The following is a 26,228-nucleotide window of genomic DNA, read 5'->3' on the forward strand; positions in this document are numbered from 1 at the left end:
TATGATATATAGAGAGAGATATAGGTCCTAGAGAAAGGTTTTAACTTACATGGGAATGTAGCCAATTGTCTCAATACTATCTGTTTATAAAAGGATGGTTTAATTTTAAATATTTCAAATATACAATTTCTTTTTACAAATAGGTCAGTTTTGTAGATATTATGTATTACCCCTGTTTTATTATTAATTCATTCATTTATCTATTTAATTTTATGATTTTGATTAAGGACTGAATTTTGAATTTGAAAGACGAAAAATAAAATAAAATAAAAGAGATTTGATTGGTGTGGTAGAATAAAATTAATTTTATATTGATATATTTAGAGTATAATTTCTAAAATAATTGATTATAAAAAATAAATTTCTAAAATTGTAAATTAAAGACAACATCATATTTAAATTAAAATATAAAAAATATTACCAAATTTTAATAAATAAAAAATTATATTTCACTATAAAAGTATATTAAAATAAATTATAAAAAATAAATAAATATATTTATTATTTATTTTTTATAATAATAAAATATATTGATGAATATATATATATATATATATATATATATATATATATATATATCTTTTACATTTTAAAAGGTGATCCTTGTGTTCACCTTAGTTCATTTTTTTTTGTTTTTGTCTCATATTTCCTTCTATAATAACTTTTGAAATGCTTGCTAAGGCCTATCAAAAAGGTATAAAAGTTTGTCTTAAAAACTTATTGAGCAATTATATTCTTCCTGGTGTTACAATATACTTTAAAGTACATATTTATTCATTTATTATTTGAAGAGAAGAGAATCAAAACAATTTTTAAATTAAGTGAAAAGGCAGAGTGAGGAAAGATAGAGTTAATACTAAAAGAATAATTGAAAAAAAAAATAGGTGAGTTGAAAACAATTATTGAAACTCCATATCTGATTTGAATTCTATGGAGACATTTTTATTGAGATAATTGTGACATAAATAAAGACTACATTGTTTTGTTATGATCCCAAATATATTTTTTAATTTATGATAACAAAATTTGTTGAATTAATTAATGACAAAATTAGGGTGCCTAAATGACTTCAAAGAAAAATGCAGACTTCCAAGAAAAACAAATATTACAGTGAAATAAACAACTTACTCATGAAATTGTTAATTTAGGATCTAATTTAAATGAAGTAAAATTTATATGAATGATGCAAGTATAAGCAATTAAAAATTACAAAAATAACTTATAAACTATAAATATAGTTTAACCTCTATAGTATATGAAACCAACATTATAGGTAGATAGACCCACAGGTCATTTATTTCAGTGAAGACATTCAAAAATTCATAATAACCTCCAAATTGTCCATGCCATGGAACTCGTGACTATGTCAGGGTTTGTCTAGAACATTTTGACTCCATTTAAAAGAATTATGTTAGAAACTATTTAGAAATGGGAGCAAATAAATATTCATTTGTGTTTAAAGTAACTGGAGATTATCGATTATCTTGAAAATTACAATATCAATAATCAGATCTCCTAAATATAAACTAGAAAGAAAAACAAATACTAAGAAAAAAAAAAAGTAAACCAGCAATGTTCCTTCAATAGGAAACAAAATTATATTAAAAAAAATGTTGATATTTTGGCTCCAGCTCATGAAAAAAAGCAGTTGAAATGAAGGTGAAGAAAACAAATCAAATTACACAAGCAATTCTACATCTACTGCTAACGAAAAAGGCAACAAAACTGCCAATAGGATGGTAAGTGAGAAGAATTGTTTTTCTACTTTTTTTTTAATTGCCTTTTTTTTCTCATTTTGAACTCCAAATACTTTGATGCTTGTCTACTTTATAGATCCACCGCGTATGGATGAAACCTTGCAAACGCCTGCTGAGGTGGTGAGTGGAACATTTTTGTAGCATGCTACCAGATCCTCATTAGTGTGAAGATCGACTTGCAATGTTTCCCAAACTTTCTTCTTTGGATTTAAGAGTTCATCAGGATTACCTTCACTTCCTGGGAATGTAATTCTTTCTCCAACTTTAGCAGAACTGGGAGGCTCAACCAACTCAACCTGGAGGAAGCACAGCAATCAGATATCTATTCCTCCAACACCTCAGTGGATAAGCAATTCAAAGGAACCCAAAAAACACCAAAATAAAGGGAGTCAGGAGGCAATGGCATAGATATTGTATTTTGTATTTTTCTTTACCTTGGAATGATCATCATTTGATGCAGCAAGAACCATGGCTTGGGATTTAATGCCTCTCATGGAGGCTGGCTTTAGGTTACAAAGAACACAGACCTTTCGATTCTGAAGAGAGTCAATAGTATGAATTAACAATCAGTTAAAAAGGAATACGATCGCAACTTGTTAAATTAATTCTGGTTAGACAAAAACCTGTATTTCATCAAGTGGTATGTATTTGACGAGCCCACTGACAACAGTTCTGGTCTGTTCCTCCCCAACGTCAATTTCTTCAACATACAGCGCATCTGCATCGGGATGTTTTTGAGCTTTTGTTATAAGGCCAACCCGAATATCAAGCCTTGTGATGGTAATATCTGGTTCAGGCACGGCTTTGTTTTTAGCTTCATTAGATGATTTTGCTGGTTTTTTCTTTCCATTGCCATCTGTAGTAAACAATAGACCTAACATGCATTAGTAATCTTGAACAGTTCTGTTTATATATTAAAGAAAAATAATGCCCTGCAAAAATTGAAGACTGACTTAAGCTTAAATCATGGTTCAAACAAGCTTAGTTAATGGTGAAGATGTTAAGCTCGCTGCTAACGTGCAGATAAAGTAACCAATAAACTCATGATGTGAGGGCCTATAACAATGATGTTGATATGTGATAATTAGGTTGTCTTACATATCATCTCTAACCTAATACTTAAGAGAGGTCGATGTGAGGTGGGAGATACTACCACAAGAAAATATTATGTTTGAAAAACAAATTATAGATTTTATTTTAAATAAATAAATAATTTTAGTGAAATATTGTTACGTTTTCTTTGCTAACAAAATATTAAAATGAAATAAATAACAGTAAACTGAATGATTGGCAAAAATAACGTAACAAAATATTGTTACGTTGGACAATTCAAATTTGTTTTCATGCTCCAAAGGGTCATTATTGGCAAAAATACAAGTTAAACCAATTATTTACAAATGCTTTTAGAAAAATATAAAGTGTAGAGATGCAGATACAATATAGATATCATAAAATTATTTTTTTAAAGTGGTTTAATTGTTTTCTATTTGAAATTTACTTTTTCATTTGCATGCATCCATATAAAAAAGATTTGAAGTTTCAAGAACTGACATTGTGTAAACTAATAAATTTTCTTAGTTTAATGAGCAGTATATTTTTACCACAAAATATCTTTCATTCAACTAAACGTGTCATAAACACCACCTTTGAATTGTCACTTTTTAGCGGGGAAGTCGTCTACCGAAGTTATTATATGATAATACCACATATTCCGACTTTGCTTTCCTTCTTCCTAACCTCAAAACACTCATTAAAAATGGAGAAGTGGGATAAAACACCTGAAACTTTTGTTTTCCTCAGTTTCTCGGCAACATTTTCAGCTTCCGCCTCAGCTCGCACAATCCTATCGGTCTGACTTCCAGCGAACTTCTTCCTGTAGAAGTCCACTTCTTCATCTTTCTGGTCAACAATTTCGGAACCATCAATGACAATAAAGTGAAAGCACACCTAGAATTACTTCACTAATTTTTCTGAAAGAAGGCAACTTACCAGCTCCTTGAACAATGGCTTGGGTGTTCCAATTTTATGACCAGAACTTACAATATCCCAAGGCCTTTTTACCCTATCAACATCTCCTTTATCGTCACAAAGTGAGACATGTATCTCCGCAGGCAAATTTAGTTGATTAAATACCTTAATGCCAGACAACAGACAAGAACTGAGAATGTCTTGAAATACCTAACATAATTAAAACGTACTGTCACAAGCGCAACATACGTTTACTGGGAGGTTTACTTACTTCGAGTGTGAAAGATGGGATAAAAGGTTCCAATAAACACGCCAGAAGGTATACAATCCCAACTGCAGTTTTCATGACAAGAGCGCAAAGTGGTTTGTTTTCCTTGTAAAGACGCCAGAATTGAGCTTCCTGTAAATTTAATTGCACAAAAATTTCAAAAGGCAGCCATGTAACATGAACATAATACAATATATAATGTATTGTATTTTCGGGTGCAACACAACACCTCTCCAAAGTTACCTGGAGATATGCATTTCCCTCGCTAGATATGCTCATTGCAGTTTTCAATCCTTGCTTTAGTTTAACCTAAAAAGATTGCAGAAAGAAATACCATTAAACTGTGATAGTATTCAGGTAAAAACAACAGACAATGTACCATAGTCATTTCAATTTACTATATCATGTCTCAAGAGGAAGATGGACTACCTTCTCCATTGCTTCTATGTATTGGTCTATATATGCAGCAACTTTATCAGCTAATTTTTTGGTCAAATTATGGGAGTCACCACTTACATCATCAGGAATGGAGGGGATAATGGAATCATATCCTTGACCTATACAATACAGAGTCATGTATGATTTAGAAAACAAGAATGAACACTAAATGAAAACAAAAATTAATAAACAACTGGAATAATGAAGAGAGTAATGGCCATGGATCTTAAGACTTTTCAAAAACTGTAAAAAAGGACAGCTATTAATCAATAGCTCCAATATATATACAGTCACAACACTAATGATGGTAATTTCAAAGGATTTGTAGCAGCTAATCTGTAGACACTTGAAGGGAAATGATGAAAGAGTTTGACCAACCTGCAGGTTTGGCAATAAAACTCAAAACTCGGTTGATGAAGTTGCCCAAATTATTCAGTAATTCACTATTTAATTTAGCTTGCAAATCAGGCCATGTAAATAATGTATCTGATACCTACATCACATAAGCACATTCAAATGAATAAAGAATAGAATATCCATTAATGTTTAACAAGAGATAAGACAGGTAGGCAAAACAGAATTCATAAAGTTTGTTAAATAGAATTACCTCAGGCCTATTTGTGAGCAAGTAATATCTCCATACTTCAACTGGAATCTCTGTATCTTTCACATCATTACCAAATACCCCGATACCTTTGCTCTTGGAAAACTTACCTAAAAATAATTTCTCACTAAATTTAGTTAATTCGTAGTGTCTAAATGTCAACTATCCTCACGTCCACAGAAAATATTAGATTAACTTCTAGCCAATGGGGGCTTTTCAAATGAGATAAGTATTTCATTCCTAACTAGTAACCTTATAAGTTTTTAAGTGATTATGGAGAAGTGAAAAAAGTATGCTTTTAAAATTTCAGGTTCAAAAGTTGATTTTATCTAGTGTAAAAATTTTCTTATTTTACCTCTTTGATTCATTTTTTCTCCTATCTATAACTGTTCTTTGTAGATATTTATAATTATAATGACAACTGACAAACCATTGAAAAACAAATAACTAACCTGATTCATAATTTAAGTATTCGGTAACACTGATGGTCTTCATTAAAGTCCAATTCTCACCAGTTCCAAGTAGAGTAGATGGAAACATCACCTGGAGAATAAATTCCATCAGGTTAGAATGAACGTTTAACTGAGCTGGAGAATTACTGATCAGTGAGGGAAAATGATAAAAAAACAAGATGATGGATACATTGTCCCATGTAAACACAGACACATAATGGCATACAAATCCTCAAATTGTAGAAAGTCAATAACTTACAGTGTGGAATGGCACATTGTCCTTGCCCATAAACTGATACAGCTCCACATTCTCTGGGTTTTTCCACCATTTCTCCCAATCACGCGTGTAGCATGAAGTAATTGACACATACCCAATCGGTGCATCAAACCACACATAGAAAACCTTCCAATATTACAAAATTAAGCAGACAAACTACAAAGTTAATAAATGAAAAAACAACAAAAAATATTGGAAAAATCAATAGAAAACTGACCTTGTCTTTGTATTTTTCATGTGGAACAGGAACCCCCCACTTTAGATCCCTCGTAATACAGCGTGGCTTTAGTCCTTCTCTGAGCCATGAATTTGTTGTTTGGATGGCATTCTGACTCCATCCACCAGCCACAGACATCTCAGTAATATATTTTTCCAATCTGTCCTTCAATAAAGGGAGTTCAAGAAACAAATGGTCTGTATCCCGAATTCGAGGAGTTTTCTGACAAAGCTGTTATAGATGTCAAAAATCTCATTAAGAAATCAACTGTCATTTACCCCAACCATACAATTGTGCAAGTATGTTAAAAGTAAATGAACATGTGTACTCCAGAAAGCCCTACTAAAAGAAAAAGGTATAGAAAGGAACCAAAGAAGAAAGCTCACAAAGGGAAAACAAAACTTAAGGAACAAAACGAAAGTACCAAAACGAAAGCTACTAAAAACTCCAATTAAGAAATTCAGTCAATTCCTAAAATTGACCACAACAATTATAACAGATGCTTTGTCAAATAGGAACGAAACAACTAATTAATAAACCAGTGAACCAGGTGTTAAATTTTAAAAGTGGGGCGAGTTAATACCTTGCATCTGGGATTTTTCAATTCTGTTGGATTCAGAAGTTTTCCACACTTCTCACATTGGTCTCCTCGAGCAGAATCATACTCACACCCCAGAGTCGGGCAGGTTCCCTCCAAAAGCCTATCAGCTAAGAACCTTTCACACGTGTCACAATAAAGCTGAAATACAATAGGCGTTTAACAATCACATCCTTGAAAATAATTGAAATCGGAAAACTACCCTTACAATTTCAAACAAATAGGAAGATAATACCAATGCCAAAAAAATAGATACAGTTCGGCCAAACAACCTGCTGCATTGTGTTTTCGGAGAGCCAATTGTTCTCAAATATTTTTTTAAAAATTTCTTGACAAACTTCAGTTTGCTGAGAGCATGATGTCCTCCCAAATTCGTCAAAACTTATGTTGAACCACTTGTACACCTCCTTATGTATAGCGTGGTATCTACGAACACAGAGAGAGTAAGAGTATTATTGAAATTTCGCTGAAGTAATGAGTGACTGTATGATAACTTCACATAGATAGACTTGCAAATCAAGTCCAACACAACATGAAATATTCACTTGAAACAATCCTTTGAATATAAGCCAAGCTAAGCCATTAACCCTAACCACATAACAAATGAATAATCACATGGAAATAGCATAATTGTGAGTGTGCAAACACATATAACACATGTTAAATTTTAAAAAATAATAATAATAAAGAGAAACCCATACTTGTCACAGATCTCCTTGGGAGAGCACTTTTCTTCCATGGCTTTAGTCTCTGTCGCGGTTCCATACTCATCAGTACCGCAGATGTAAATAGTGTTGTAACCCCGAACCCGACAGTAGCGAGCGAACACATCGGCGCTCAGAACGCCTAGTCAAAATCAAACCAAAACGTTAATCTCTCGGTGACACAAACAAGATAAACACACAGATTCAATCGTGGATTTCAATCGATCAAAACAAAAATTGAAGAAAGCCATGAAACAACAAATAATGAGAGAAGAGCCATGAAACGACAAATAATGAGAGAAGAGATAATGCAACGCACATCCAATGATGTTTCCGAGGTGAGGAACGTTGTTGACATAAGGCAAGGCACTGGTGATTAGGATGTTGCGCTTCCCTTCCACAGGAAGCTTCGGCGGTTTCCCGTTTTGAGCCATCTGAACGGAATTCGTGGCGTTCGGCGGACAGAGAATAAGTTCCGGCGGCGGCAAGAGTGACAGAGAACACGACGAAAACGAGGGCAACGATGTGTAACGCCGGCGGCTCACTAAGGAACCTGAATAATATGTCTGACTGGTGACTAGGTATAGTTAATGGTAAAGCACGCTGTGCCTCTTCTAATCTAAACACAGGTTCATCCTTACTTTGCTGAGCCTTACATAGCAAGGCTATGCTGAGATTATTTTATATATATTAAATTAAAAAGGTTTAAATCACTTAATTTATTACTAAATAAACTTTTTACATTACTTGTAAATGTAAACTAAAATAAAATTTCAGTTTTAATATATTTTATATTGTTTGTAATAGATATTTTTATAGAAATGTCAGCTAATTGTGAGAAATAGGTAATAAAAGCAATTTGTTAGGTTTATTATGATTTTATAATAAATATTGTTTTAAAAGATAATATAGTAAACGTTTAAAAGTAGTTACTTACCATTTTTTATTTATTTTTTCGAATTAAAATAATTTCGTTAAATGTATTACAATTAAAAATATAATATACATTTACTATGAAATTATTTATTCTGTAAATTGGTTTTTAAATAATCGTATTAGAATTAAATAAATATATAAAAAAATATGAAAATAAACAAATGTTTTAAATAAAATTTTGATTAATTTCATGCAATTGTGCAGATTTTCATTTGAATTATTTTAATATTATTTCACAATCAACATTTTTATTCAAATCTATTAATTTATTCATCTAAGTCAATATAATTTAAATATATTTTTACCAGAGAAAGAAAAACAAAACTAACTGAAAAAAAATGTTATTTATTGCTAACAAAAATATACTTAAGCTTAAAATATATCATCTACAGATTACTTCTTAACAGGGTTGTCAAAATCAAACATAAAACTAGTTTATTATAAATAACTGCAGTGGGTAGGTGTTGACTAAAATCCATTTAATATCCCATTATTAAAAAAAAACACTAAATAGCGTGTGAAAAGAGTATTTCTTGATATATTTTTTTAAGACACATCGTTCAAGTATAAAAGTTTGACATAAATTAAAAATGTCAAGTTATAAATTAAAAGATAGTTTTAAAAAAATCTCAAATATTAAAAATATAAACAAAAGTTATTAAATATGAATAGTATAAGCTTTTTAAATTAAAATAAAATCTCAAAAATAATATGATAGAATGAGATGAGACTATATGCAAAGTAAAATTAAACTCAATAATATAAATATTGCATTCGAAATTATGTAAGTCTTGTTCACAGCAGAGCTGATGTATTTATTCTAACTAATATTATACATGTTCTCTATTCACCTCTTTTTTGTTCAATGCTTGAAAATTGAGCTTACAAAATAGCTTCGATGGTAAAACATGTTATTAAAGTTATATATCAAATCACTATATTCATTGATTAAAATTATTTGTATTTGTACTACTCGATTCAAAAAATAATTATTTATTCAATTTTATAGTTATAATTATTTATGTTTAGTTTCATTTGAATTTAGGGAAGACAACTTGTTTAACATGATAAGAAAAAAATAGTTTAAGGAATGTAATAGTTAATGTAAATAGATTTAATTATTCATTTTATAAAAAATTATCATCTTTCTTTAAACTTGTTGAAACCTTTCTTTTTTGTTTTTTAAGAAATATGTTAGATATAATATATTTTGGGTTACATGTGATCTTTAAAGATGGAAGATGAATCTTTATTTGATTATGATTGTTAGAGTTTGTTATGATTGTTGATTAAAATTTTTTATATAATGTGATTAGAGTTTGTATAGAATACTTTTTTTACCGTTTATCCAAGAGAAAATAATTTTGAGATTTAAATACACTATTATATGATGACTTGTGATCTTTATGTGATAATAAAATGATATATTTTATTGTGTAAAAAGTGATTTGAAATCATAGTAATAAATTAGTGAAATTGAATTGATTATTGAGTATCCAAATATGGTTCACTAAGAGAGAAGTGTAAAATTTACATTGCAAAGATTTCTAATGTCTTTACTTAATGTACAAACTATTTCTCGATGGACAAACTTGTTATAGGCAATGTAGAAAGTATACTCATTGAGCAAGTAAAAGTTTGGTTAAGCCAATAAAAAAATATCATAAACTCGAAAGTTATGTGTGTGCTTGACTCATTAGACGAGAAAGTCTCATTGGAAGAAATTTAAAAAAATTTAGTATTGATACTATCTAAAAGAATGATTTATTCATGTGAATTAATGTTAATTTTTATAAGTAGTATGATTTTAAATTTACATTAGCATGGTGTTTTTTTTTGTTTATTTATGGTTTATCCACTTGTGTCGTATAAGAAGGTTGAGAAATAATGATACCATCTATGATCAGTTAAAGTATAATTATTAGATAAGTATAAGAAGGTTGGTCAATGTTTTTATTAAGCAATATACCATTTTTTTTTCAAATATTGACTAGAAACCGGTCAGTATTAGCTAGGTTTAATGATTTTTAGTTCTTTTTTTCGTTTAGAATATCAAATAAGTCATATTCTTATTCGTTGTCTCAACTGTGTCTTTATTTTTTAAAAATTGAAACAAATAGACCCCTATTGTTAAATTGGACAGACGATGTTACACTGACATGTATGTGGCATGCTGACGACAGTGTTTTAAATGATGTGGCAAGTTCTAACTCAGTTTGACGTGGATTTTTACTTTTTTAAATTAAATAAATTGAAAAAAAAAAGTTAATTAAACGAGTTGTTTATGAAAATTAAGGATTTTGTTGTGAGAATTTAGGGTTCACATGAAAGAAGAAGTTGATGCTCGTGATTTGAGTTTGTTCGCGGCGAGTGTTGGTAGCGGCGTTGGCTGCGGGTGTTGGCGGCGGTGCGAGCTACGGGCGTTGGCGGCGATGCTAGCATGGATAGGTTTCCGCATCGGACCACAGTAACAACAACGCCCTTACTTCCTCCTCTGACGATGTTGGCGGTGGTGTTGCGTCCTCCCACATGGTGGTCTAGGTTCGTGGTTCAGACCTATAAGGGCGCAACACCATCGCCAACACCGTCGGAGGAGGAAGTAAGGGCGTTGTTGTTACCGTGGTCCGATGCGGAAACCTATCCATGCCAGCATCGCCGCCAACGCCCGCAGCTCGCACCGCCACCAACACCCGCAGCCAACGCCGCTGCCAACACCGCCGCGAACGAACTCAAATCACGAGCATCGACTTCTTCTTTTATGTGAACCCTAAATTCTCACAACAAAACCCTTAATTTTCATAAACAACTCGTTTGATTAACTTTTTTCAATTTATTTAATTTAAAAAAGTAAAAATCCACGTCAAAGTGAGTTACAACTTGCCACGTCATTTAAAACACTATCCGATGTACATGCTGATCTAACGACGTTGGTCCAATTTAACAATAAAAATTTATTTGTTTGAATTTTTAAAAATTAGGACTCAAGACACCGAATAAAGAAATAAACTATTTGAGATTCTAAAAAGAAAAAACCTAACGAAATATTATATCTATTAGCTAATATTATTACGAATAATGAAGGTGAGACTAGAAACTGTCAAATGATCATTCCTAAAAATAATCTGCTTAGAAAACGTATCAAGATAAAACTAACCCTAGAGACGTTCGAAAAGGTGTGGCAGAAAAAAAAATTATATATAAATATTTTCTACAATCTTAAAGAAATTAGGATATTGAAGAATTTGTCCAGTTGTCCATTATTATTTTTCATACACATGTGCCAATTTTTTTTTCGTTTGAAAATGTCTATTACCTTTGATATATGATTATTTTCATGCAACTTGATCAATACGGTGGTTTTTTATCTTATCAAAATACATCATCATATATATATTTTTTTTCTATAGACGATGCAAGAAATTCTTTACAATAAGTTATTTGGTTTGTATTCTAATGCATCTTCTCTATCATAAACTTGTGCCTTGTGTATGTAAAATTCAGAGAAGAAAAGTTGTGTTTTTCTTTTTTCTTTTTAAGTTCACAAGTAAGTATTTTGGTTTATCGTGTTTTATTTTCGTTTCATTTAAACTTTATTTTGTCTGTTAGATTTTCTTACTAGTTTTGCTTTTATAGTTTTTCTATTATATTTTTATTAAAAAAATATATTTTGATACACATAAATTTTGTTCATTCATTTGATACTATTTTTTATTTTAAAATAACAATATAAAAATTTATTTTTTTATGATATTTTAATCTTATATTATTGTTAAATAAATGTAAAAGTACGTTATTATATCATTATTTTGTGATTAAAAATTAAGACATTTTTTTAAAACTAATGTAATTATATTTTTCTCCGTCGTAGTCAACAAATTTTCATTAGATATTTTTTCATAAAATCTGGATTAGTTTATTTGAAGTTAAGGGTGAATGTTTCTATGAAAAAAACATTTGATTTTTTTATTTATTTAAGGATTGCTTTCTTTGTTTGGTTATTTTACTCTCTTTTTTCATGGTTTTGGGACTATGTTTGTGTGAGGTAAACTAATTAAAATTTGAGATTTGGATTTTGGTTTTGATTATACTTTATTCACATTTAGTCATACAAAAATAATTCTTATTTTTTCTTTTGGTTTTTAGTTATCACCGATCATTTTGGAGTTTTTGTTGGCTTTATCCTTCTATCAATATTTTATAATATTAATTTTCTTCTATTTTGAAGTGTTTTTGATTTTGGGTTTTCTACGTGCAAGTTAGAGTTTTTTTTAAGCATTTTTATTGTTTTTGTCTAAAACTGAACAGGATCCATAAGGAGTCAAGTTAATTAATAGTAAATTTTTTTGTTTTTTTTAATGATACCAATTTGGTGTTTGTTTTTCGATTTTTCACACTATGCACCAGTTAGTTTTATTTTCTTTATAAACATTTTGTCGTAATTATGTTTTTTTAAGTTTAATCAAAATTATTTTTGGGTTTTTAAGAGGAGTCTAAATAATATTTATTTATTTAACTATTAGAGACCAGTATCATGTTTTACTTTTTGGTTTTTCACATAAATGTGGATAAATTTATTTTAGTTTAAAAATACCTCAACGATGTTTGTACGTTGTTATTGCCTTCCTTGTGATTTTTATGACGATGTTTGTATTAACCTACTTTTTTTATGAGTTTGAGACTAAATAAATTGTAATAATTTAGGACATTGGCAAAATTAACTAAAAACGTAAAAACTAACATACTTGTTAACTTTTATACTTTTTTTTTTTACAAATTTATGCAATATATTATAATTATAATATCAAGTTTATAAATAATTAGTACCCATCAAACTCATTCAAAAAGTCTTACTACAACATTTATGCTAAAATATTTTATTAAAACACAATATACAGATAATGTTTGTTGTCTTTACTAATAGTTTTTTTGTTGTTGGTGTTTATATTCATCTAAAATTTGTTATGTTTGTTAGGTTTTCTTATCTCCTTATTTTGATTATTTTTGGATTATGGTGTTATCAAAGAGAATGACCACGCTTATGTGTATGGTAAAGTGAGAAAAAAATAATAAAGTTCTCTGTTTGATGTTTTTGGTCTTATGCTGGACAAGATCTATTATTGTGTTTTAAGAAGAACTAGTGAGTTCTTTGTTTTTTTTAATGATCAAGGAGTATTTTGATGCTTTGTTTTTTTAGTTTATTAGAAATTTGGTTAAAGTCTAATTCAGCCCTACAAACCGGTTTATAAGGTGAAGTTTGAACGTGAGTAGAAACAAAAATGTTCACATAGAACTCGTTGGGATAGACTTAACTCTGATACCATATTAGAAAGTGAGTTTAAGCCTAACTCAATCCCACAAATCGGCTTGTAAGGTGAGGTTTGCACTCCACTTATATATTATAAACTTGTATATTATAAATTGACATTATCTCTAGTCGATGTAGTATGATTTCTTCAATTTTTTTTTTCAGAATGAAAAATCTTTTGAAACTGGATAAGTTCAAATAAAAGAAGGATTCTCGAGGTTCTTATCTTATTTGATTCAATTTTTTACTTTTATTCATAACTCTTTATTTTCATTTTTATTGTATTATGTATATAATGCAATAAAATTGAAAATTATAATGAAAATAAAAAAAAACAAAAATAACTTTTATTTTATTAAAGAACAAAATGTTTGTTATGCTTAATATCTTTAGTTGGATCTGTATTTGTATTCCCTCCGTCCTTTATTCCAGTAGTTTTTTGTTGGAGAAATTGCCCGAAGCCTACGCTTTCTTGAATCCAATTGTGGATATTATGCCAGTAATACCCTTACTCTTTTTTCTTTTAGCTTTTGTTTGGCAAGCTGCTGTAAGTTTTCGATGAGATTTTGAATTTGAATAATGTCTTAAAAAAATTCAGAATTTATCAGAAAACTAAAATTCGAACATTTTAACAATTTATAAGATCATATAACTCTTACTTCCAACATAGTTTTCTACACAAATGTATCTATTTTATTTCATTTTAAAAATGTCGTAGTATTGTGTTTATAATGTTGTTACCCATTAGACTTTTGTTAGTAGTTATATTAACATATATTTTTTATAGTGGAGACTAAATGTGTAAAAATTTAATATATTTGTAATATTAAAGTTAAAGGCAAAAACTAACAATTAGTTTGTGATTTTATACATTTTTTTTTCTATCTATTAATATTCTATTTTAAAATTATCAAGATTGTAAATATTTTGTAATCCTCATACTCATTTAAAAAACATATTAACACATTCATACTATAACAATACACGTGGCCTTTGATTATACACATTAGTTTTATTACAATATAATACGGAGAATATTTGTTGTATTTACTTATGCTTTTTCTTTGGAATTTGTTTTAACTTGTTTTTCTTGTTTGAAATTGAGATTAATGTAAGAATTCAATTGCATACTAAAACTAAAGTAAGAAGTAAAAGCTAACGTATTTGGATACAATTTATGATTATTGTGTATTTGGATTTGATGATTTATAATTGTTTTATATTGCTTAAATTTAAAACCTACCTTGATTTTAACAAACTGAATTATAATATGATATTTGCATTAAATTATATATTATGAATTTAGGTTAACTCTATTTGATACGAGATTTTTAATATACCTAATTATGTCGAGAAATATGTATATCGTGCATGAGACGATACATTAAATAAGTGATCTAATAATAGTCTTATAACAGATCAAATAATATACTCAATAAACAACAAATTTTGTTATAATAACCTCTAACTTATGATTCTGATACAATATTAAAAAATAAACTTTAAATCTAATTAAGTTCTACAACGTCAACTTGTAAAATAAAATTTACATTTATTTGTATATTATGAATTAACTTTATCTTTGATTAAAACTTAAAAATATAAATTTATTTTGTTTTAAAAAGAGTAATAATGATGCATTAGACTGATGTTGTCTTTATTAAAATTTCATCAGTGATATTTATAAGAATATGCTTTGGTGATTTTGAGTCTAAACCAAATGTAAAATATTTTTCCTTTTTTAAGACTAAACCATAAAGACAAGGAGAAATGTAATGACCATTTTGAATACAAGTTGTTATTATGCATTTTTTTTTTAATTTGACTTGTTTAACTTTTTTAATATATATATATATATATATATATATATATATATAATATCTCAATAATGTTATTAATTGCCGTTGTCTCAATAATGTAATTTCTATTTATACTATTACTTTTTATAACTAATTAGTAACCATCAAACTTATTCAAGAGCCATTGAGACATTCATACCACAACAATACACTTAGGCATTCAAATATACACATAAATTTTATTACAACAACAATATTTGTTATCTTTATTTTATTTTATTTTTTGTTTGTTTATATTAAGATATTTTGAGTTTAAAATTAAAGCGAATGCATGAATATAAGGTCACAGTAAAACTCAAACAAAATATAAGAACTAATAAATATTTTTGGATACAAGTTTTTATTTTTGTATCCTTTTATAACGGAATGATTCTTAATTTTCTATGATACTTTTATTTTGTTTTAAAAAGGTCTTAATAGTGCATTTATTTTGTTATTACATTAATTGAGTCTTCTTAATTGTGCAATATTTATATTAATATGTTATTGTGACTATGAGACGGAAAGAAAAGTAATAAATTATTTTTTTTTGTAAAACTGAAGAAAAAAAAGTAAGTGAAAACATAATAAATATCATATTTAAGATTTAAGCCTAATAATTTATAAATTACACTATTGATTTTAATGTTTTTATGTTGGGAATAAAAGTCACTATTATCATCTTATACCAAACACCCTCAATTTCTATATATGAACTCTGAAAATTATCCTTACTTTAAACTGAATAATTTGTGTTTCTCACAACAACTTCATAAATATTAATTGAAATATAATTTTTTTAATTCACAATAATCATTTCAATAAATCCGTTTTGAGTAATTTGTTGAGATGTATCAATCTAGTTGTTTTCAGTGTCATTAATATACAAAGCGACATCCATCATATAGCACATAAAAACTAGAGTATGAAAATAATAATCAATGACATAAACAATGTTTTAACTTCGAGTTTGTAATAAAAATTCAGTAAAAAGTCACACTAGATTATAAAAATTAATTATCCATAAAACTTCTGAATATCCCACATTAAATCAAATGATTACCTTCAAAAGGAGTAAGTAGTACCAATCTGAATCTTGTTTTAATAATAAAAAATTATTCTTTATCGTACATAAATCTTTTACATTTATTTGATATTATTTTTTTACTTTTTATTCATTTTTTTAAATATAAAAAATGATTTTTATGATCATTTTATTTTTATGTTTTGTACTAAATGAATATAAAATATCACCCTATCATTTATCTTTAATAACAAGCTTAAAAGACTACTCATAACATGGTTTAAGAATCAGTTTAGATTAAACTCGATTATCTTAAGATAATTCAATATTTGGGTTAAACTCAATTATCTTAAGCTAATTCAATATCCATGTTTGTTTGAAAGTATAAAAAATTTACATATATTACTGATGTTTTTTTATCTAATAGACAACAAGACAATATCTGTAATACTAATAAAGGAGATTTTGTGTATACCAGCTTTTTCTAATTTTTACTTTTTTAAGTAGTAGTTTTATTTATTTTTTTAATTTGAATATATTTTATTTATAATAAAAAATTACTTACAAAATAAGTAAAAGTTATCCACTATAAAATTATAAAAAATAATTATATTTATTTTTTCTTATACAAAATAACACGCCTATAATATATGTGTTTTTCTAATGATATTTTAAAAAGAAAGAATAACATTTAAATTGAGTGAATCGGTCATTCTAAGTATTCTAAGTAATCGATCGGTTAAATATTTATTAAGAATCAAATTATAAATTGAACAAATTTACAGATAAATTTTAATTAAAAGTTCATTTTGAAATCCGTAAATACAAGAATAAAGTAAAAAGATAGATAATTGTATTTATTGTAAATTGACTAATCGATCGAACATATAATTGACTTAAATGTTGAAGTGTTATTGATCCCGTATCTATCCACACTGTGAATTTGAAATACTAAGAAGGGAGTGAAGTTGGAATACTAAATACATGAAAAACCTTTATGATAAAAACCGAAAACAAAGTTAAAAGACATGATAAAAAATGTGAAAGAGTAGTTTTGACTGTAATCTTGAACTCCTACATTCAAAATATCCATTTTCTTAATTTTTTTTATATAATAAACATAATTATTACTTTATATCAAATTGTTTTAGATTCATTCATTTATTATCTTTAAAATCACAAATTTTCAACATTTTTAGTGTCACTTCTTCTTTAAAAGAATAAACATTTCTTTTTCATATAGAAATTGAGATGAATCAATAAAACCGAATCCTTATCTTTTTCTTTTACTCAATACTTCAAGGACGTTCTATTCTGAACATTACCATATTTCTAAAATGGGTCATTTTCGCTTTCTTCTTTATTATGTAGGCCCACGGGTGTAAATACTTTCACATACTTAAGTGAACAAGAAATTTAAGTGATAGCAGATACAATAAATGATACCATGTACTTTCATTATTTGCATATACTGCTAGATATACCATTTCCTTATCAGGACTTTTCTTTCAAGGTTTTTTCTATCTTTTTCACGGAGTCTTCAAAATACACCATATTAAATATATTAATTTTTTAATATATTTTAAAATATAAAAATCAACATCCATCTATTTTAAAAACTAAAAGTAAAAAAAAATTCATTGGAAAATCTAAATCCAGTGTACACTAACATTGATTATCTTTTTTTTTTTCTGATCATATGATTTTTACAGTGTTACATCCACAAACAACAATGGCAGACATACTGGCATGGGTGTCATGTTATGAATTATGACTATTAAATGAACCCTAGAATTCCACAAGTTTCTAAATAAATGAATACACGTAGCCAGCTTCCTAACCATGTCTCTTAACAACAGAGTAAAGCAAATTAGAGTGCACATGGCTTTGATGTTGAAGATAGTGAATGATAAAGACAAATATCATCATTCTGTTTGATCATTGAACAAAATTTAAACCTATACAATTTAGTTTCATGTGTACACAGAGAAAGAACACTAAATAAACATAGAACTAAATAACTACTTTGGTGTATGTACGTGTGTACAATTTGAGTATATAAATTTCATGTTTTCTTCTTCTATATGTGTAAAAGCAGCACCACGTGGATTGGAGGTTGAGGTTTATTCATATTATATTCAAGGGTCTTAAACAGAAACAACATCTACTGTTTTTTCTTAATACATTAATATATATAATATTTTCTTCAATTTCCTTCTTCAACGACTATTGTGAACACCAAACCAATGGCATCCGATCCTGAGCAACCCTCTTTCGCAAAGGTTATTTCTTTAGCCTTTTTCGTTTTTCTTCCTTTTTGGGCAATTCCTCTTTGGCTCTATATATATCTATATGTGTGTGTATATATATATATATACATATATATGTATATATATATATATATATATATGTATATATATATATGTTGCACTACATGAATACTTTGTTTGGTCTCTGAGAGAAAAATCTTTTGGTGGAGGAAGGAAACTGTTGAAATTCTGAAAGGCTGTTGGTTGTGAAAGAGTCACGGTTTCAGGGGGTGTGAATAAAATATGTACTTGGTCGACTTAAAATGAGCTCGAAGAAATTTGAGTTCAAAGAAAACAACTTCAACCGCTTAATTTGGGGTTTTGGCATTTTGTTGAGAGAGCGTCGATAGAAACAATAGATTGAAATCACTACTCTTTTTTTTTACCTGTACTTGTTGTTGATTACCTATCAGATATGTTTTTTTAATGAAATCTGACAATTATGTGCATCCTGCTATTGATTACTTCTTTCTTCAAAGGGATTTTTTGCCGGGTAGAAAAATAAATTGAAACAAGAATAGGTTGAATGCTTGCAATCAGAGCTATTTCGTGTGTTGTTTTAATGGCAATTAAACTAATTCGTTTTTTCGGTGTTTATTTTCTCTTTCTCAACACTTAAAATGGGTTAATTTTCACCAGGAAGGAAGTTCGTCTGGTGAGGTTGGGAGTGCAAGGGAGCCTTTGCTTGTTGGGGTTCATGACTCCGAGAGCTATTCTGTCTATGCTGCAATTCTTCCGTGAGTATCAGCTTTTTATCCCTTCTTTGTAAATTTTATGCACTGCTTAGGAAACCTATCATCAATTTTTATTTTTGTCAAAAAATACCATTACAATAGAAACCTACATAAAGCTCTGCTTTTAGGTTGGACTAACTCGTGTCAAGGACTATAATTTTTTTAAACTCTAAGTAGTTTTATATAGAGGACTGTAATTTCTGTAAGTGGTGTGATGTTTCACCATGTTTGCTGGATGGAAAAATCTGTTATTCGTGAAGGTTAAACTGAGGATGGCTGTTGTGCGCTGCATTGTGGTAGGGAAGTGTTCACTACAGTGTCTTTTTACAATCACAGATTTTTGTGCCTCATACCTCGTTTGAGCTGTTGGAAATGTGGAATCCTATGTTATTTTGGAAATATTTGGCTAAAAGTTTAGATAAAGAACATATTTGGCTTGTTACTAGATTTCCATGAAATACTAATATTTTGTTATTTTTTAAAAAGAAAATTAACATGGCAGTAGGGATGGTGTAGGCAGCATGACAGTGAGCTTGACTCATCATGGCTATAAGCGATGAAAATTAGTTTCCTTCATTTTAAAGAAAATTGATTCCCATGGAATTCAAGATTCCAAGAACTCCTATTTGGGATTTTGAATAAATCAGATAATATACACCTTTTGAATAGTTTTGCTTTTAGAAATCATTTGATGTCTACACACCATATTCCACCTTGAGCTTTTGGTTAACTTCTTGTCTTATCAAAATAAAATTGACTTATTTTAGTGTATCTTGTAAAAACTATCCTTTTGGATTCCTTTATATTTTTTCTGCTTAAGATTGATGAAGCAATTTGACAATTTCTGATAAGAAAATGGCATTATTTCCCACTGATTTTCTGATCTTTAACTGATTGTGTGATACTTTTTCCTCCGAGAGGAAAAGAGAAGAAATTTAAGAGATCTACGCTTGTAGTCTCACCTAAAGTGCATTTTAAAAATCTCAGGTTTCTCTTCCCAGCTTTGGGTGGCCTACTATTTGGCTATGATATTGGTGCCACATCTTCTGCAACCATGTCCATTGAGGTATATCCTTCTTCTATAATTTAGGTACTGTCTCAACATTTTTATAATATTCATGTGGGGGTGTATTATTGCATGTTTTTCTGATGTAGTGTATTGTCACTAGACCTTTTATCTGTTTGAAGTATAATTTCATGGTATAATAGTTTTCCACAGCATATCTGTAATTCTTTCCTTATTCTTCATTGGACATAGACCATATGGATATGGTGATCAGTCATATAAACTGTAATCCATATATTTCATCATCTAGATCCATATATCACCAATAATTTATTTAAAGTTCTAACAATTACATATATCACCAATAAATTATTCCCACCAATAATTTATTTAAAATATATCCATATATCACCATATGGATATATTTTTGCTCTATAAAAGTCATAGGGAGAGATCCAACTGTGAGGGCACTACAACAGGGCAGCTCAAGATATGTGATGGTCAAGATTTATATGGGAAAAAAATTGTTGCTGCTTTAAGTTTGTAATCTTCTTAAAGCTATTTCCTTGATGTGATCTTCATTGCTATAATATGTATCAAAATTTTCAAATATTGTTTGGCACCATTGATTTGATACTTACTTGGTGTTAATCCTACTTTACTTCCATTAGTCTGAAAGGGTTAAACATCCAAGAACCCGTTTAAAAATGGACAATATGCATCCTGATTTTCATACCTTTATATGATCTTTATTGCAATCTTCATCTTTGGACATAAATGTTTTCTTATACATTTCCACTTAGTTGTGGATCAAATTTTGAGGTGGCATGCTATCCTTAGACAATCCAATTATTCATTTTCACATTTGTTAGATTTAGCACATATTCAACATGTAATGGTTAGTTGTCAACCGTTGTTAAGACTGGTTGGCAAATTAGTAGCTCTAATTGAAGGATGTATTATCATGTAATTATTCCTTTGATGTAATGTAAATTCTACGTGTTTATGTGTGTAGTAAAAAACAATTTGATTTAGTTAATTTTATATCTAGATTCAAAAACTTAAATCGATAGTAAATAGGCTGACTGATATTACCATTGATGGTCTTAAAAATTTAGGACTCCTATAACTGTATCATACTTGTGTAGGGTTTCATGTTTCCATCCACTCGTGCTCTAAGTCTTAATAGCAACTATACTTAAACAAACAAATGTCTCATTATCAGCAAGTAAAATAAGCAAGATAAAATCTTAGATAAGAATAATTTTTCTGTAGTTAAAATATTCTGGACTCAATAGGATTTCTACCTGTTATGGAATATTTCCCTATCTACTTATATCTCTTGTAAATTAATTTTTCAGTGTAGTCTGTTATTTTCCATAGCTGGAAAATTTCTGGCAGAAACAAGCCTCTGTTTAGTAGATTCCCTGTTACATTGCTATTCATTGTAAACACGAAGATGAAGATTACATATACATAAATACATATTCTAGTGTGTAATACATCTAAGATGAAGATTACCAAATAAGAGTCAAAGCAATACATTCTTATCAGAAGACGTGAAGGATTGCCTTTTCCCCAACTGAAAACAAAAAAATTATGGATTTCATTCTCCCCACAGGTTGGCATCTAAAAATGGAGCATTAAGGAAGCGTACACGCTGGCTTAAATAACAGTGTAGACTTTTTCATTGTATTATAGAACTGACTTATGCTCTAACTGTCTTTTCACATATGAAAATAAAAAAAGTATCTATACCTTTCTAATACTAGTATAATATACATATATACATATATACATATTCTAATGCTTACATGATTTTTTTGTTACTTTGACCGAGCTTACTTGTCATGTTCAAGTAGCTCAACGCTTTCTTCAGAATCTGCTATTCAGTTGTAAATTTTCTATGTTTTCTTTTTATACCTTGCAGTCATCGACGCTAAGTGGAATATCTTGGTACAACTTGTCCTCCGTTGAAATTGGTCTTCTTGTAAGTTTAATTAATTATTCTGCTTTGTATCATTGGTCATGGCTACTTTTTCCTGTTGTCATTCTTATGATTAGACACATTTGTTCACTATTGTAATTATATAATGATCTTGAAAATAAGATGGGGCAATGGCATTTGCTATCTTTTGCAGACTAGTGGATCGTTATATGGCGCCTTAATAGGCTCAGTGTTGGCCTTCAATGTTGCTGACTTCTTAGGTAATTTTCCCTTTGTTAGTTATCATATTTGCTATTTCCTTCCTGGTGAAACTGATGTGGAAATTTTTATATTTAGGAAGAAGAAGGGAGCTCATTTTAGCTGCATTACTATATTTTGTTGGAGCTCTTGTAACAGCATTCGCTCCTGATTTTCCTGTGTTGGTGCTTGGGCGACTTATATATGGCATTGGAATTGGACTGGTATATTCTTTTTCTCCCAAATATTACATCTTAGCTTGTTTGCATGCTCTTTTTGTACCAAAAGTTACATCTGAGCTTGTATGCCAGTTTCTGGTTGGTTGAGTTAAAAAACCTTGTAAACAATTGGAGACGTAAGATTTCGATCAAGAAATAAATAATCATGCGCCAAACCAACTCAGGCTTTTAGAAGATTTAATTTTGACTTGAGGTTAGAACTTCTCCGATCAATTCATTAGGAGTTGAGTGCTTCCCATCATTCTTTGTAATTGAATTCATACAGAGGGAATGGCCTCTACTTCCAATCATTATTTTAAACAATAATGATATTTTATATGAAATTGGGAGGAGAAATGTGTTGTTTCTGGTAGCAAAATCACATTTGCAGATTGTAACTTGTATTTCAAAGGAAGGCCCTTTAATTTTTGTAATTCAAATCCAACACCATTTTTATTGGTACTTACACATTCAAATTTTATTTATCAACAATATGTAAACGATGAAAATTAATTCACTGAGATTCGGTCTCAATACTTACATTTTAAGGGATGTATGATATGTGCGGAATTCTTTTACTGTTTTTTTCAAGTAAGACTGATATATCCAGTTGGATCATTTTGGAAAGAATTTTAGAAATGTTTTCCTGGAATAAAACGTGCACTAAAGAAAATGAAAAGGAAAAATGGGTTATTCTGCATGTAGAAGGAACTGTTAGGTAAATAATCTGTGCAGAGATAAGACTTAAATAATGTGTTGTATTTTTGTCTATAACTCATTAACTCTTAAGCAAGATACATGATTTTAATTTTAATTTTATCTATTTTAGGCAATGCATGCTGCTCCAATGTACATTGCAGAGACAGCTCCAACACCAATACGTGGACAACTAATATCTCTGAAAGAGTTTTTTATAGTACTTGGGATGGTGGTAAGTTCTTCGGTTCTTGAACTGTTTTTGAGGACTTTAAATTTTCTTGTATGTTCTATAAGCGCAATAAGTGAATAAAACGTTTTGAATATTTCCTTCTACTATTTTATAAACTCATCAGATACAATATTCTAACAAATTACTTTCAGTTCTGAATATCCTGGTATTACAAAAATTGATTACATATCATTTATACAGGCAGGATATGGAATTGGTAGCTTGTTTGTAGTTACTTTAGCTGGGTGGCGGTATATGTATGGAGTTAGTAGTCCTATAGCCATCATCATGGGACTTGGAATGTGGTGGCTCCCAGCTTCTCCTAGATGGTTACTTTTGCGTGCTGTACAGGGAAAAGGAGATGTTCAGAATTCGAAAGACATAGCAATTCGTAGTTTGTGCCAGCTTCGAGGTGAGGCTAGTGGTGATTCAGCTCATCGGGAAGTTGATGAGATTCTTGCAGAACTTTCTTATATAGGAAAAGAAAAGGAAGCTACCTTCGGAGAATTATTCCAAGGAAAATGCTTGAAAGCCCTTTGGATTGGTGCAGGACTGGTCTTGTTTCAGCAGGTACTGCAATCACTCAAATAAATTAGTAAAAATCATCCCAAATGCTTTCATTTTAGTATATTCACACAACGGTCTGCAAATTATGACAGATCACAGGGCAGCCAAGTGTGCTCTACTATGCTGCATCAATCTTTCAGGTATTATATTGATTTTAGTCAAGGAAAATTATTGCAAATGGATATAATCTGTTGTTTTGCATCAGCGAAGTAAAATAACATTATAATCCAATCCATTTTGCAGAGTGCAGGGTTTTCCGGAGCATCTGATGCAACCCGAGTCTCTATTCTCCTTGGGGCTTTTAAGGTAGATCTCATTTCCTCATGTTCTTAGTGATTGTAAATTTGTGTTAAAACAAAGCAGTACCACAGTAGTTTTTTTGGCAGTTTCATTAGTTATGTGTAGGGAGGTGCAGCATACAAATTTGAATTAGTGGATTGTCCATATGATGAACTTTGAAATGCCTTTTATCTAACTCTTTCTGTCGTTCTTATAACATACAATGAGCTCAGAGTATACACATGCTTTTTCTGCAAATTATATGCGTGTGTATGTGTTTCTTAATACATCCTTTCATCAAAACAAAAAATAAATTCTCTTGTTTTGGTAACTCTTAATAGATTATAATTTCTGAAAACCTTTCTTGTTCTTCTTTTTCATTTTGCCAAATTTATGACCATTTGTTTATGTTCTAGTTGATTATGACCGGAGTCGCAGTTCTCATTGTTGATAAACTTGGAAGGAGGCCTTTACTTCTAGGAGGAGTTTCAGGAATAGTAAGTTCCTTCTTGTTTCTTTGAATCTATAGGATGGTTTTGGTAGTAATTTCCTGATAAAAGAACACTTCCCCAGTTCTATCTCAAAGTGAGAGGCCTAGGCCAGTCTACTAATTAGTACTAATTTATAAGAGGAACAATTTTGACATGAAAACTTCAGTTGAGGATCCTGTTTAAAAATTTAAGAAGTCATATTTATTTGTATCACAGGTGATCTCTTTATTCCTTCTGGGTTCATACTACGTTTTCTTGGATAACTCACCAGTTATTGCTGTAGTTGGTCTGCTGTTGTACGTAGGCTGTTACCAGGTGAATATGCTTCTTTTTTATATCCTTCTTTATTGATCATATACACTATAGTCTTACACCATGCAGTGCAATTTTAAGGGTTCTCCATTGTCCTTTTTCAGATTTCCTTTGGTCCAATTGGTTGGCTCATGATAGCAGAGATTTTCCCCTTACGCCTAAGAGGTCGAGGACTTGGTATAGCAGTACTCGTCAATTTTGGCGCAAATGCCCTAGTCACATTTGCTTTTTCACCACTGAAGGTGATGAGCAACTTCAACAGCAGACCATAAACTCATTTACATATTTTAAATGTGTCGTCGTCATCATCATCAATCATATGATTGCCATCTTTTAAATGTTAGTTGTTAGTATTTTGTTAGTGGGAAGAGTTGAACTCACAGTCTGTCCTAATGAAACATCATCTTGAAATTGCTATTCAGTGAACCCACTGACTTCAGTAAAATGCCTGCTGAAACTGTGTTCTTGTTTTCATCACAGGAATTACTGGGAGCAGGAATCTTGTTCTACATCTTTTGTGTAATAGCCGTGGCATCTCTTGCATTCATATACCTTGTTGTACCAGAAACAAAGGGGCTTACTCTGGAGGAGATAGAAGCCAAATGCCTCTAATCAGTCACATTATTATCTCTATTCATCTGTAATTACACATTATATGAATAAACAATAACTAGTGGTGAATTTAGGTTTATTTATTTTTATCTTTTGTTGTCTTACTATAGTGTGTATTTACCATGGTATGAATCACATTCCATATCAAATAACTTATGTAATGATCACTCCAACTTCAATTCACATTTTTTTTATAATCAA

The 26,228-nt window shown here is 29.6% G+C and overlaps 2 protein-coding genes across 2 annotated transcripts; one reads left to right on the forward strand and one right to left on the reverse strand.

Annotated features, from left to right (window-relative positions):
- Nucleotides 1–1,562: 1,562 nt before the first annotated feature.
- Nucleotides 1,563–7,917, reverse strand: LOC148201930 (putative methionine--tRNA ligase). Its single transcript, XM_088110435.1, has 17 exons — nucleotides 7,603–7,917; nucleotides 7,281–7,425; nucleotides 6,852–7,005; nucleotides 6,565–6,720; nucleotides 5,982–6,212; nucleotides 5,747–5,890; nucleotides 5,488–5,578; nucleotides 5,039–5,145; nucleotides 4,810–4,924; nucleotides 4,423–4,550; nucleotides 4,237–4,302; nucleotides 3,997–4,125; nucleotides 3,747–3,890; nucleotides 3,536–3,656; nucleotides 2,381–2,613; nucleotides 2,192–2,293; nucleotides 1,563–2,053 (listed from the first exon to the last, which is right to left on the reverse strand). Exons 1-17 carry the CDS (start codon nucleotides 7,715–7,717, stop codon nucleotides 1,823–1,825), a joined length of 2,412 nt encoding a protein of 803 aa, XP_087966561.1. The 5' UTR covers nucleotides 7,718–7,917; the 3' UTR covers nucleotides 1,563–1,822.
- A 10,488-nt stretch (nucleotides 7,918–18,405) lies between these two features.
- LOC124844291 (D-xylose-proton symporter-like 2) lies at nucleotides 18,406–26,228 on the forward strand. Its single transcript, XM_047321201.2, has 14 exons — nucleotides 18,406–18,668; nucleotides 19,335–19,432; nucleotides 20,417–20,495; nucleotides 22,366–22,425; nucleotides 22,577–22,643; nucleotides 22,720–22,844; nucleotides 23,668–23,769; nucleotides 23,968–24,336; nucleotides 24,426–24,473; nucleotides 24,577–24,639; nucleotides 25,029–25,109; nucleotides 25,320–25,418; nucleotides 25,520–25,657; nucleotides 25,896–26,228. Exons 1-14 carry the CDS (start codon nucleotides 18,633–18,635, stop codon nucleotides 26,025–26,027), a joined length of 1,497 nt encoding a protein of 498 aa, XP_047177157.2. The 5' UTR covers nucleotides 18,406–18,632; the 3' UTR covers nucleotides 26,028–26,228.

Source organism: Vigna umbellata, chromosome 3 (assembly GCF_029865625.1).
Source record: "Vigna umbellata cultivar VRB3 chromosome 3, Vumbellata_1.0, whole genome shotgun sequence".
NCBI classification, from domain to species: domain Eukaryota; kingdom Viridiplantae; phylum Streptophyta; class Magnoliopsida; order Fabales; family Fabaceae; genus Vigna; species Vigna umbellata.